This window comes from Chrysochloris asiatica, unplaced genomic scaffold (assembly GCF_000296735.1).
Source record: "Chrysochloris asiatica unplaced genomic scaffold, ChrAsi1.0 scaffold00213, whole genome shotgun sequence".
NCBI classification, from domain to species: Eukaryota; Metazoa; Chordata; class Mammalia; order Afrosoricida; family Chrysochloridae; genus Chrysochloris; species Chrysochloris asiatica.
In genome coordinates, this window is record NW_006408731.1 from 4,089,509 (window position 1) to 4,104,258 (window position 14,750).

At 40.1% G+C, this 14,750-nt stretch overlaps 1 protein-coding gene across 1 annotated transcript in view; it reads right to left on the reverse strand.

The window, feature by feature from the left end:
- SCGN (secretagogin, EF-hand calcium binding protein) overlaps positions 1–11,780 on the reverse strand; it is a 63,994-nt gene extending 52,214 nt beyond the window's left edge. The window contains exons 1-2 of the mRNA XM_006872887.1: positions 11,699–11,780; positions 9,924–9,994 (exon numbers count right to left, since the gene is read on the reverse strand). Of these exons, the coding sequence (XP_006872949.1) occupies positions 9,924–9,994; positions 11,699–11,780 (153 nt within the window). The remainder of the gene's footprint in view (positions 1–9,923; positions 9,995–11,698) is intronic.
- Positions 11,781–14,750: the final 2,970 nt, after the last annotated feature.

Consider the following 14,750-nt stretch of genomic DNA (forward strand, 5'->3'; position numbering starts at 1 on the left):
TGTCATAAGCTCATTTTCTTTATTTGCTCCTTGTACTCTCTGAGAAAAAAATAAATTAGCAGGGGTAAGTAATTAAGAATGAAATAAAAGTAATTGTTGAGTTAGCAAAGATGTCACATCTCCCTTCCATGTACAATCCATTCCACACATTAAACTGTTCATCAGTGGAAGGCAGGATTATTACAAAGAGTGGGAACATAGCTAATCAACAATGGAGAATAAACTTTGATGCAGAAATTGAAAGGCACTTCATCTCAAGTCGTGCCTGATTACAAGGTGTATGACTCCATCGTTCATGTTAATGCTATCACCCAACCCTTGAAACCAGGCCCTCCAGCTCTTAGTTAGAAGGGCTTGGGAGAGTGGAGCTGTTGACTGGCTTCAGTATCTGCTGGTGCTGGTGGATGTCTCCAGACTTCTGGGAGAACTTGATGATGAATGCAGACATATTGTCAGTCTAATGGTAGAGGCTTTCCCAAACCCCAATCCTAAGGGGAAGAAAGAAGTTAGATCAATTTTACAGTAAAACACTTCAGGGTTTCCATCCCAAAATATCTTGCTTCTCTGACCTACCTGACATCATACTTCTTGAGGCCCTCCATCATGCTTCTGTGAGAATGGGGACATGATGATTCACTCCCTAACATCATTAAAAGTTGTCTGGCAGGACCTGACCAACAGACATGGCTTCCTGCAGGTGGTGGTATGAGGGAGACAGCAGCAGCATGGCAACACCAACAGGTCTGTCCAGCCTGTCAACTAACACCATGGCCTAGGTGTCTACTGCTACTAAGCAAAATGGCCACAAATGGATGCCTTAGCAAACAAAAATTCGTTCTCTTACAGTTCAAGAGGCTAGAAGTCCAAATTCAGAGTGCCAGCTCTAGGGGAAGGGTTTCTCTCTTTGTTGGGTCTGGAAAAGGTCCTTGTCTCCTTTCAGCATGTGTAGCCCTATCGTTCCTTGGAGATGTCCATCCATTTTGGCATCAATCTTTCTCTGGATCTAGGAGCTTTAGAACAAGGACGCAGGTCCAAAAGACACACTCCAATCCTGGCTCTTCTTTCTTGGGGGCAGTAAGTCCCTTATTCTCTGTTCAGTTCTCTTTCCTTTGATAGCTCAAAAGAGATTGACTCAAGATGCAATATAATCCTGTAGATTGCAGCTGGCCTCATTGACATCACAGAAGTGAGGATTTAGAACACATAGAATCATTACATCAGATGAGGGTTGATCACATTAGGTTACATCTGATGGAAGTGATTACATTCTATTAAATCTCATCATGGGAGATGACTACATCTTAACTGCCAAACCACTGAGAATCCAGGTCCAGCCAAGATGACACCAAACCTTAACTGTCACACACAATCCTATGTCAAGAACTTGCTGTTTATGCAGAGCAGACTTGTCTGTATTTATGCCATGGGGAGACCTAAGGAATCACGGTGCTCACTGCATTTTATTCAAGGAGTTAGACTAGAAATCTTCAGCTTTTCACTAATGACAAATCCACGAGGAAGATCTATGGCATTATTTATAATCTGACTATGATTGTTAGTACTGGGAAGTCAAGTTTTTGAGATTTTGCCCTTTTCACCTCCTTTCTGCCATGATTTTCAACAATATTTTGAAAATCAAAAGCTAAATTCAACTTTTTGGTGCACTGTTGTTCTGCAGGGCCCTTTTCCTGAGGTAGAAAACCCAGATGACCTTGTTGCTATTGAAATGTGGAAAGAGGATTACCAGGAACAAAACAGACACACTGCAGATGACAAGAATATTGCCTGGCTGCCTCTTATGCTTCTCTCTTTAGACTATAAACTCTTTGGGAAGCCTTGGGTGGTGCACTTGGTGAACATTCTCACTGCTAACTGAGTGGCTGGTGGATTGAGTCAGAAGAAAGGCCTGGTGATCCACTTCCCAAAAACCAGACACTGAAATCATTAGGGAGCCTAGTTCTATTCTGGCACACATGGAGCTGACAGGAGTCCTAACCAACTGGGCAGCAGCTGCTTAATAAGCTCTTTGAGGTTAGAGGAGATACTATTTACTTATGCATTACATCTTAATATTGACCATATCGTTAGAATAGTTCCATACAGGGAGATGGACCTGGTTCTGGATCAAACTCTTCTACCAACTAGCTTAAACAGAAAGTCTCTCTTGAGTGTTTGATTTCTTTTCTATAATAAAAGAGGGATTTTTAATCATTTCAAAACCTTCTTTCTGCATTTTTTTTCTCTCGACTCCAACTCCTGAATCTATGTTTATCATTTATTACATTCTTAGGTTTATTAATTCATTCCACAAGCATCTACTGAGTGCCTACTGTGTGTCAGATTCTCTTCTGGGGCTTAGGGATATGATAAGGTTGTGGGGATCTGGTTTTTGCCCTCCATCAGAGGCTTTGTACTGACTTCCATTTGACTGATTAGAAAATAGGTCAGAGAGGGGTGGAGTGCGATGCAGCTGGCTGTTGTTGTTGCCATGACTCATAGTGACTTCGTGAACAAAAGAACAAAACATTACCCAATCCTTTGCCATGATACCATGATATTTACATAAGTCTACCTTAAAACCTTATGGGCAAGTGGTAAAACAAGACTGAAAGCACTTTTGATATGGGGTGTGTTTTGATGTGGGGGGCACTTTCCACCCCACCTTTTTGTTACTACAAATGATAGTATCCAAGAGAATTGTTAAAGCCCAAAATTAAGGGATTTATACATGAGAAATGGTTCAAACATAAAGGAGAACTTGGTGTCTTGTCCTGGGATTTCTTCATGGTCAGTTATGACAATTGGCTAGATAACAGGATGCTTTAAATATGATAAGATCCTGAAGATTTGAAAGTCAAAGAGCACCTTTGTCAACAAGGACAGTGCTATCCTGGGAGTGTCCCAGGGCATAATTACCCTGGGACTTGGCCTCTGACATAGATTCACCACTGAAGAAAGTGAGTGTACAGCAATCGTTTGATGGAGGTGGGTCATGACAGTGAGGTAGAAATGATGTGGTGAGCATAGGTGTAAGCACTGGATCCCTTTGTATCACCTGGCTTTGTATGCTTTGGTGCCTCTGAAGAGAGGTCAGGTAATCTGCTTCTAAAAGGTCATAGCCTTGAAAACCCTTTGATTGTGTGGATCATGACAAGCTATGGACAGCATTGCAAAGTACGAGTATTCTGGAACACTTAATCATGCTCATGAGGAACCTGTGCATAGACCAAAAAGTAGTTGTTCAAACAGAACATGGGAACACTGAATGGTTTAAAATTAGGAAAGGTGTGTGACAGGGTTATATTCTTTTACCATACTTATTCAACCTGTATGCTGAGCAGATAATCCGAGAAGCTGGGTTATATGAAGAAAAACATGGCATCAAGATTGGAGGAAGACTCATTAATTAACAACCTGCGATATGCAGATGATACAACCTTGCTTGCTGAAAGTGAAAAGGACTTAAAATATTTACTGATGAAGATCAAAGAGCACAGCCTTTGGTATGGATTGCATCTCAGTGTAAAGAAAACAAAAATCTTCACCACTGGACCAATGAAAAACATTCTTATCGATGGAGGAAATATTGAAGTTGTCAAAGATTTCATTTTTCTTAGATCAACAATTAACACTCATGGAAGCAGCAGTTAAGAAATCAGATGATGTATTGCATTAGGCAAATTTACTGCACAAGATCTTTTTAAAGTATTGAAGAGCAAAGATGTTAACTTGAGGACTAAGGTGTGCTTGACCCAAGCCGTGGTATTCTCAATAACCTCATTTACATGCAAAAGTAGGACAGTGAATAAAGAAGATTGTAGGAGAAATGATGCATTTGAGTTATGGTGTTGGAGAAAAATATTGGAAGTGCCATGGGCTGCCAAAAGAACAAACAGATTTGTGTTGGAAGAAGTGTAGCCAGAGTGCTCCTTGGAGGCCAGGATGGCTAGGCTTCATCTATCATACATTGGACATGTTGTCAGGAAACACCAGTCACTGGAAAGGAATATCATGTTGAGTAAAGTGGAGGGTCAGAGAAAAAGAGGAAGACCCCCCAGCAAGATGGATTGGCAAAGTGGCAGCATCAATGGGCTCAAGCCCAGGACCAGGCAGTGTTTCGTTTTGTTGGGCATACGGTCACTATGAGTCGGTACTAACTTGATGGCACCTAACAACAAGAAGTGTAGTTCTATACACATGGGGTTGCTGTGAATCAGAATTAACTTGATGGTAACTGGCTTGTTTTGGGTTTTTCAGAGTTGGTGTTGATATTGAAAATATAGAGAACCCCCCAAGTTTCATGGCGATCAATAGTGTGGACCTCTTTCCTGTCCAGCCATACCCAAACTTTTGCCAGGAAGTATAGAAATGAAATTATACCTCCATTTTATTTCACTCCTCACCTTTCTTCTGGTTGGTGTTAGGTGCCATCGAGTCAGTACCGACTCACAGTGACCTTATGCACAGCAGAACAAAACACTGCCCGATCCTGGGCCAACCTCACTATTGTTGCCAAACTTGAGCCCATTGATGCTGCCACTTTGCCAATGCAACCCTCTACTACTAAACATGATATACTTCTCCAGTGACTGGTCCCTCCTGACAATATGTCCAAAGTATGAGAGATGAAGTTTGGCCATCCTGGCCTCCAAGGAGCACACTGGCTGCACTTCTTCCAACACAGATCTGTTGGTTCTTTTAGCAGCCCAGGGCACTTTCAGCATTCTCTTCCAACACCCTAACTGAAAAGCATCAATTCTTCTATGGTCTTCCTTATTCACTGTCTAGCTTTTGCATGCATATGAGGTTATTGAGAATACCATGGCTTGGGTCAGGTGCACCTTAGTCTTCAAGCTGACATCTTTGCTCTTCAACACCTTTAGAATATGATAAATGGATGAAAGGTGAGCTATAATATAAATATATAAGTTACTAATCCCTTCACCAGAGAGGTGAAGGGATTAGTAGCTTATATAGCCCCCACTGAAATCCTGGTGTGGCACTGTAGGATAAATACTGTAGCGTAGTGGTTACGAATCGGGCTGCGATCCGGAAGGTCAGCAGTTCGAAACTACCAGCTGCTCCGCGGGAGAAAGATGAGGCGATCTGCTCCCGTAAAGATTTACAGCCTCGGAAACCCTATTCAGGGTCGCTATGGGTCGGAACCGACTTGACGGCACTTAACAACTTAACAACAACAACCATAAGATCAGTGGTTCAAACTCACCAGCTGCTCCTCAGAAATCCTATGTAGGTCAGAACTTACTCAATGGTACTTAGCAACAACAACATAGCCCCCACAGGTGCCAGATAATGAAGAATACACTTAATTTGGAATAAATTGCAGTGAAGGTGAGTCTTTTTGCAAACAACTAAGAGTTATATGACTAATAACTAAAGATAGCATTTAATATGTACAATAAAACAAAAAAGCAAACCCAAACTTTGATCACTAGCACTCATGACCAAGACAGTGTATTAATTAAATGGATTTGGGTATTTAACCATCTACTCTATTGATGGTTCTGGTTCTATATTTAGAAACTAAAAGGATTCTGGGTAGATTGATTCTGTAAATATGTTAAATGTGTTTACTTGATATTTATAAATGGAGAATAGCCAAGGACCTAGTTAAAAAAAACTAATACCTTCCTAAATTAATATACATCAAAAGACATTCATGATTTACAAATAAAATCTCAAGTGATGAAATGAGAAATAATGTTTGGATTAATTGTATAAGGCTGAGTGAGTGTCAGGAGGTCCCTGAGCTGATTGTCCATGGACAGTCACCCCTGGATGAGCACCTCCTTATTCATGAGAAGGTGGTACATGTGAATTAGTGAGTCCTCCAAAGGCTGCTCTGGCCTGAAAATTTCTTTTGCAGAGTTGAAATCACATTGATAGTTATATTGATTTAGACAGTAAACATTTTTTCAACAATTTAGAGACTAAGCTTCAGTTAACCCTGGTAGCACTGTAGGATAAGCACGGAACTGCTGATTGTAAGTAGATTTCAAACCTACCAGTCACTCAGAAGACGGATGAGACTTTCTCCTCCATTAGAAATGTACTGCCTTAGAAACCCCATACAGAGTCATTATGGGTCAGAATAGACTCACAGCAGTGGGTTTTGGTTTAAGGAATAGCCTAAGGGGTCCACCATATTACTATAGAAGCATGTATACAATGGACACTTTTGCAACTAAAAAGAATGTTTCACTTGTATTGTCTTATGGGTCTTCATCTTGTCCCTGTAAGATAGGTAAGCTAAAATATTATTGTCCTTATTTTATGGACAAAAAAAATTGAGACCCGGCAGTTTAATTGACTTGTTGATGTCACACAGTTGTAAGTGCAGTAGTAGAATATGAACACTAGATTTCTGCCTCCACATCCAGTGGTCCTTCCTGCGTATGTCACAGCATCTCTGAAATGGAAAGTCAGAGACAATAGGCTGAAGGTCAGCAACTACTTTGAGACTCCAGAATCTCCAGCCAATCAAGTTTCATCATGTGACACTCCACTAAATAGAAAGATGAGTCTCTCTGGTCTAAGCACCATAAACTGTATGTTTTTGTGTTTGGGTGTATGTGTGTAAACCTGTAACATACAGAAAACGTACAATGGAAATCATTTAATGCTTCACTTTTCATTTCAGTTTATCCTTCTAGATTAAGAGTTCTGACAGGATGACAATCATTTTTGTATCTCTGTAGCATAGTATCTGTGGAACAAACAAATGATTGTTTATTGTGGGTAGGGTATTCTAAAAGGAAGATAACTACCATAGTCTAAATTGTGGGAAAATTAGATACCAAACTAAAGAAGTATGAAGGTGAAGATGCTGTGGCAAGATTCTATAAGCTACCTCTAGTTTGAGGATACAGAGTCTTGATTTTGGTCCTCTCAGATCTCTAACCATGAGGAAAGAGCTAGGGGGTTCCTTTTATGTAATCCCCCATCACCCCAAGGCAACTCATCTTATGTGAGACCCTCTGTGGTCTCACATAAGATGAGACCAGGATATGGAACAATCTGTATATGTGTGTATGTACAACCAGGGAAACAAGTGCTCTCAATGAGCTGGCTAGATTTAGACACAGTTCAGAGGCCAAGTTCAAGCATTTGAAAAGAAAAAACCAAAACAAAGCAAAACAACAACAAAAGAACACCAGCGATAGCAATGACTCCACCCATCCACTTGGAGGTTGTGAAGAGCAGGTGACAAGCAGGCTCGTTGCCTTCTGAGATTGACTAGCAGGCAGCCTGCTGTTAGAAACCTCACATTCCCTGTTTCTGGGGTCTCTGTGACCTGCTAATCAGTAAAGGAACAGACAGCTATTAAGGCCTATGAGAAATTGCCTGCTACTCTAAGTGTGGGGCTGCCTCACCCTTGAGGCCTCCCTGGCTGCTCACTTCTCTACTTGCTTGGGCACCACTCATCAAACACAGGTGTCCCATCTATCAATAAACACTGTAATACTTTAAAAAAAGAAAGAAAGAAAAAGTAGGTGTCCCAAACAAATGGTGACAGCCCTTCAGCTATAAGGGCTTTTATTTCTGAAGTTCTGCCCTATTACTAAGGATTTTTCTTAGGGTCTACTCATTACACCGAGTCCCAAGGTGCTGCAAACAGTTCGTATGCTCAGCTGCTAACTGAAAGGTTGACAGCTGGAGTGCACCCAGGGACACCTCAGAAGAAAGCCTTGGCAATCTACTGCCAAAAACAAATGGCCATTGGGCACTATGAGTCAGAATCAGTTCAATGGCAACAGGTATGGCTCATTGTTGTTTTTGATGTTAAGTGCCATGAGTCGATTCCAACCCATAGCGACCCTGTATAGGGTTTCCAAAGAGTAGCTGATAAGCTTGAACCACCGACCTTGCCATTCAAACGACTTTGTAGTCTGATGTATTAGCCCACAGCGCCACACCAGGGCTCAATACTGAGTAGGAAATATACTCAGAATTAGGAAACATTTCCTCAATCCTGGTTATCCAAATTAATGTCTCTGTAACTAGACACCACCACTACCATCACCCAGGGTAATGCTTCAGTATCTTAAAAGGGAACCAGTGGTAGATAATGCTATTTACAGTTAACAGTTTAAACAACCTAAATGTTACCCTAGCTCCAAAAGCTCTTTCCTTAACCCTGTGCTAAAACAAATACCTGGGGCAGCTGCCGCAGCTCTCTAAATCTAGCTTGATTAGAATCTTCTTCCTGATGGATAGTTACCATTCCCAGGACAGAGGGTGAAAAGAGAGCAAACTGACTTAGAGTTATTTCAAAATGCAATATCCTAAGCAGGCCTCAAATGTTTTGAACCAAAATACCTAGGGGATTAGACCCAGGAATCTGCATTTTAGCAAATATAGCAAATTTTGATTTCCACTTTGCACCTTCCAAGCTCATTGCCTTGGCCACAAGAACTCTTCACTGAACACAATGGTGCAGGACATTGGTGTGTCATGTGCTAGCTCCCTTCCTCCAAGGATCATGTTTGTCTCTGCTGTGTGAGTGGGTTAGTCCATGTGTGGGATCTTGGGAGGGGCAGTAAGAAGAGCATCCAAGATGTAAGAGATGATATCCCTCAGCTGTCAACAATGCCAACAATTCCTTTAAATTTGGCCAAAGCCTTAGAAGCCATTTCACACTGTCATCAGCTTAGAGCAGACCTCTGTGTTTGTGTAACCACCCCCTAAAACTGAAAATAAGACACTTTCGATTTTAACACCGGCAGTAACCATTCTCCTTGTTTCCAATCACTAAAGCAAGGATTTACTGCTAAAAGAGATTCCAAGTTCTAAGCCTCTGGGGAATTTAGATTTTCAGAAGCTGACCATTCAGTATATTCCCAGACTTCAAATAATATTACCTTCAGTTTTTAGGTTTTTTTTTAATATACCTATCCATGCTTGACCAAACATGTCAAGAGTTATGGGGTCCTGGAATCCTCTGGGCCTTCTTGGCATTTGTAACAACCAGTGGGAGCTCTGAGGTCAAGGCTGGGAGTGTTATCTATGGGCTGACAGTGTGTGATATTGGGCAGCCGATTGAAGACAAACATCATCTGGAGGAGGCTTCCTTGGCTGTGCTCATAACTGATCTAAGCACAGAAATGAAGGATAAATAGAAGTTCATCTGAATGGCCTGAACCAGAAGAAAGAAGTGGTATACTTCTTCATCCTTCATGCCTGCTACCCCATCACTTTGTAAGCTGCATGGGGAGGGGACAGTGGAGAGAAACAGGCAGACAGAGAAAAATACAAGATAGAGTAAGAGGATGAAAGGGAGAGAGATGAGAGAAATGAAAATAAGGAAAAAATAATACAGAAAGACATAAGAGACAGAGACATAAAAATTGTGATTCAGATTGGAGTTAGAATAAAGGAGAAATAGAAAAGAGATGGAGCAACAAAGATCTGAGACAGATGGGCTCTGATTTGCCATTCTCTAATAAATCTGTAACTCTTTTCTAATAAAATGAATAATGAAAAAGTATTTAAATGATTTTGTTGACAGTTTGCTACCAAAAAAGTATCAGATACACTAAACACCCAGAAGCTTGAAACTATTAAGCATTTTTCCACCCTTCTGAACCTTATCTCCAGGTTAAAACCTATAGCAGAGACATAACCACAGGGACATTCAAAACAAACTTGTTTAAATCTTACTATTGTGATGACAGATGTTAGATGGAAATTCAGTGACCAGTATATCTAATGTTACAGCCATACCTTTTATAAAACCTGCCTAAATCCCTTTGTGTTGCTAAGAAAAGGATAAAAAGTATACGCATGAAAGGAAGATAAGCGGTCAGATGGGATTAATAGGTACAAATCAACATAAAACTTGGGCGCTTGTTATATTTCACTAAGAGGCACTTAAGCTAATGCCTAGTGGTGCAAGTACTTACATCAGTACCCAGTTTCGTCAACATGTGATGAAAGAAAACATCAAGCTCCTTGTCTTCTATGTAACCTTTTTCTAAATGCAAGAAGACATACAGAACTTACTTAGAATAACATACAGCATTTTCGTGTTTATCTAAATGTGTCTTTCATTTCACAATTTATAAAATCCCCATGAACACAGCTCTTTGCTATCCCAATAACTAAGTGCCAATATCTGCCCATAGAAGACATAGCTCTTAATAGTAAACACAAGTTTCAGAGGAAATAATTTGTGCTAGGTTTAGATTTAGAAAATAAACAATTATCATATGCATTAATTTTAATCAATGAATAAACATGAGTTTTTGAATAAAATCCAACCCAAAGATTTTGTGTGCTGAAAACAAATGAACAATTTGCAGAGCTAAATCAAACTTTCTAGATTTGCTTCGTGCTTCTTTAATTGCTTAAAAAAAAAAAAAAAAAAAAAAAAGCAAGCATTAAGAAGTTCTGTTTTTTTTTCAAGTAGTATTTTATTTTTCCCTTGGAGGGTGGGAGGATTTTTTTTGAAGGTTAATAAAATTATTTACTCACTCTTTGAAAGAACTGGGGGTTTATAACAAAGTCACTGACTTAAAATGAGCATATTTAAGGTTCAGATAGCTGTCAGTCTGTAAGATATGTATATATATATATATGTGTGTGTGTGTGTGTGTGTGTGTATGTTGTTGTTAAGTGCCATCAAGTTGGTTCCAACTCATAGGGACCCTGTATAGAATTTCCAAGGAGCAGCTGGTGGGTTTGAACTGCTGACCTTGTGGCTTGCAGTTCACTGGATTGTGAACCCTATACAGAGTCACTATGAGTAGGAACTGACTTGATGGCACTTAACAACAACGAAATATATATGGGCTTCAAAAAGTTCATGGAAAAATTCCATTATCCTTTCATTCAATTTTTCCACTAACTTTTTGAGGCCCCATCATATATGAATGCATATGCACATATATGTAATCTGTATATACTTGAATATATGAGGAAGCTTCAAAAAAGTTTGTGGAAATTTTTAAATTAAAAAATAATGGAATTTTTCCACAAACTTTTTGAAATATATAAATAAAAAACCAAACTCACTGTCATCAAGTCATTCCAACTCATGGGGTTTTCAAGGCTATAAATCTTCATGAGAGCACAAATCCTCATGTCCTCCAGAGGTGGGTTTGAACTACTGACCTTGTAGTTAGCACTTCAGTAATTATTCTACAGGACCACCAGAGCTCCTTATATATGCTACCAAACCAAGCCCATTGCCCTAACTCAACTGCTACTCATAGCAAACCTATGTAGGTTTTCCAAGCCTGTACATCTTTATGGGAGCAGAAAGCCTCATACATATACATGTACCTGTACATATACACCTATATATACATATGGAGTACTGGTGTGGCTGTTCAAACCTATCATCTGCTCCTCTCAAACCCTATAGAGGGTCTCTATGAATCAGAACTGACTCGACAGCACTTAACAACATACATACACATTCATAAATATATGATACATACTTACAAAAACATTGATTGGGAAGGGGAGGTAAGTCCCTCCACTCATTCTAAATTCTCACTTGCTATCTGGATGAGCAACACCAGCTCAAAGACGTTAGATATACTGCAGTAATAGTGCAGGTAAACAACTTTCCCTTCAGAAAAAAGTGCGGGAAGGAGAAATTTAGGTGCTTCAGCAGGGCGGGCGCATAGCCGCATCTACACCTTAATGTGGATGTAGGTTTTTTTTAACTCACCATTCTTGTCAAAACATTGCCAGATTTGCCAGAAACATGCCGCGTCTAAGCGCCCGGAACAGGCGGTATGGGCTCTGTCCATGGTGCTGAGCACTAGGCGCAGGTTTCGGTCGACAAGGAGAGGCGGAACTCCTAGAGAACTTTAGTAACAATTCCTTTACAATATTTTCGTACTCCCACGCTGCGTCTTTCACTCTCTGGTTTGTTTTGGAGAGCTGCCGGTAGAACGGGAACGATGACTACTGGCGAGGCAGCTGATGGTGCCGCAGTGTCCGGAAGCGGACCTCCAGCCTCCACCACTAGCTCTCAGTGAGACCAGTTGCTGGGAGCCCGCCCCACACCTGGCGTTTCTGCTCCTGCCCCGCCCAGCGCGCAGGCCTCACAGATACGCAGGGGAGCTCCTGTCTGTCTCAGCGCTGTGGGGGATTCGTAGAGAAAGGAGCTGTCTCCTAGCGTCCACGCCTCACTGCCTCTGCCTTTGAACTTGTTTGTCAAACTCAAAGAAAACACTGCTCTTAGGTTTGACTCACCTTCCAAACTTGTGTCTCTAAGGAGTTTTCTAGCAAGAGCTGTCCTTTTAAGGGTTGGAAGAGGTGTCAGTGTTAGAGCCCTTTGGACTTGATGATTTATTAATGCACTGTCGAGGGGGATGGGGTGAGAGACAAAGTTTAATGGTGGTGTTAGGAGGTTACATCCAGTACGGAGACTGTCAACAGCAATTATTGAACCCTGATTGTATACAACATACTCATTATTATACTACATTGCACTAGAAGGACTTTCAACCAAATAAACATGCTGCAAAGAACTGTGGTTTTAAGTAGGGTAATTAAGTGGGAGCTGAGAGAAGTTCAGATTGTGGTTCTTCAGGGGGAGACATAGTGGGCATCTTAAAAATTATTGAGTAGAAGATTTAGATGATTCGGTTTGTCATAGGGCAAACATCATTTGGTGAAATACAGAATTTAGAACTGTTCCAAATTTGCCTTGTGAGAGTGAATTAGCTGACACTATTGGCTTTTCTTTTTTTTTTTTTAAGTTTTTATTGTGAATTGAGTGAAAGTTTACAGTGCAGAGCATCAGTTTTGCATTCAACAAATTATGTACTTTGTTTCATTACAATAATTATAATCCCCTCCTTATACCATCAGTTAACAGTATTTCTCTCTATTCATTTCACTATTGGCTTTTGATTATATGGTTAGAACCTTTTGTTGGGGGGTCTATGGAAGAAGCTTTGGCATTAGCCAGGAGAGTTGAACCAGATATAAATCCTATTTATGGAATTCTTTACTTTGATGTTAGCATTCAAGTGTATTCTTAAAACACACTCACATATTATTTTTGTTAAATTCCATGGAATCAGTACCAACTCATAGCAACCTGTATAGGGTTTCTGAGGAGCAGTTGGTGGGTTTGAACCACCAACCTTGTAGTTAATAGTCTAGTGCTTATCCGACAGTGCCACACTAGGACTCCACACACACCATATGCCATGTTAAGACAGAGTAATGAAAAAAAATTGGGGACTCCTGGTCAGATAGTCCTGGATGAGGATCCTAACTCTACTAATTGCTAGTTTTGTGACTTTAATCAGTTGTCCTCTGAGTCTTCATTTTCTCATCTATACAATAAGGATTCTAGTATCTGTTTGAAGGGTTGCTATGAGGATCTGAGCCACACGTAGTAAATTATAGCTGCTATATGGTCTTGGTGTACTGCTGTGGGTTAATGCACTGGAGTGCAAAATCAGTTTGAACCTCAAGGTCGGTGGTTCAAGCTTACCAGGTGCTCCTCAGAAACTCCATGAAGGGTCGTTATGGGTCAGAACTGACTCAACGGCACTTAACAATAACAACATAGGGTCCTGGTGTGGCACTTTAAGATAAGTATTGGACTGAGAACTGCAAGGTTAGTGGCTCAAATCCACCAACTGCTCCTTGTAAACCCAATACAGGGTCGCTGTGGGTCAGAATCAACTTGCTGGCCCTTACCAACAACAAAAACATAATGTTATCAGTGATGAGGCACTGTAAAAAAAATTTTTTTTAGAGAAACAAAATGTAGGGTTTGAGGGAAAGTCTGGTAAACTGTCACAGCCAAGGTGGAATAAGGGCTCTAGCTTTGCATGTTACCAGCTGTGTTATATAAGGCAAGTTTTTCAAAAGACGTTACACCTTTTTAATCTGTAAAATGAGGGATAATAGTGGAATCTCTATTGTATCCTGACTGCAAATTTAAGTAGAAAAAAAAAATGTATACACATTTCTCAGTACAGTACACACAGTAAAAGTCAACATAAGTTAGCTACTAAAATGAAGAAGTTTCCATACCTAGATATTTGGAAGATGGTAAAATAAATTTCAGGATTTTTGAGGAATGTGGCTTGAGTTAAAAGAGGAAAAACACTATCGCATCTCTTGGAGAAAGAACTGAGTACAAAAGTTGGAGAAATATATGAGTATCCTTCCATTTTTTTCACAATAACAACTGGGTTCAAGGGTGTGGCTGAATAACTGGTGACAAATCTCTACACTGTCGAATATGAAGAAAATAATTTGAAGTTTGATGACATAAAAATGCTCAAAACCTATGTTAAAATAACAAGTTGCAAAAGTGTACATATAGTGTGATCCAATTCTATAAAATAAAATACATATTCTTACTCTGTAAGATAAGCACTGGACTGCTAACTTCAAGACTGGCAGCTTAAACCACCTACCCAGTGGCTCCATGGGATAAAGATCTGCTCCCATAAAGACTGCAGCCTAGAAAACCCTAGGAGGCAGTTCTTTCTACTCTATCACATGAAGTCACTATGAATTGTAATTGACTTGTAGCATCTAACAAAAATAATACCATGACACTAGATAGACAATGTTTGGTTATTTTACGTTCTCTCATACTAAGGGAGATTTCTTTCTTTTTTTTTTTTTTAAGGTTTTTATTGTGGATTGAGTGAAAGTATACAGGGCATATCATCAGTTTTACATTCAACAAATCATATACCTTGTTTCATTACAATGATTATAATCCCCTCCAAGTACCATCA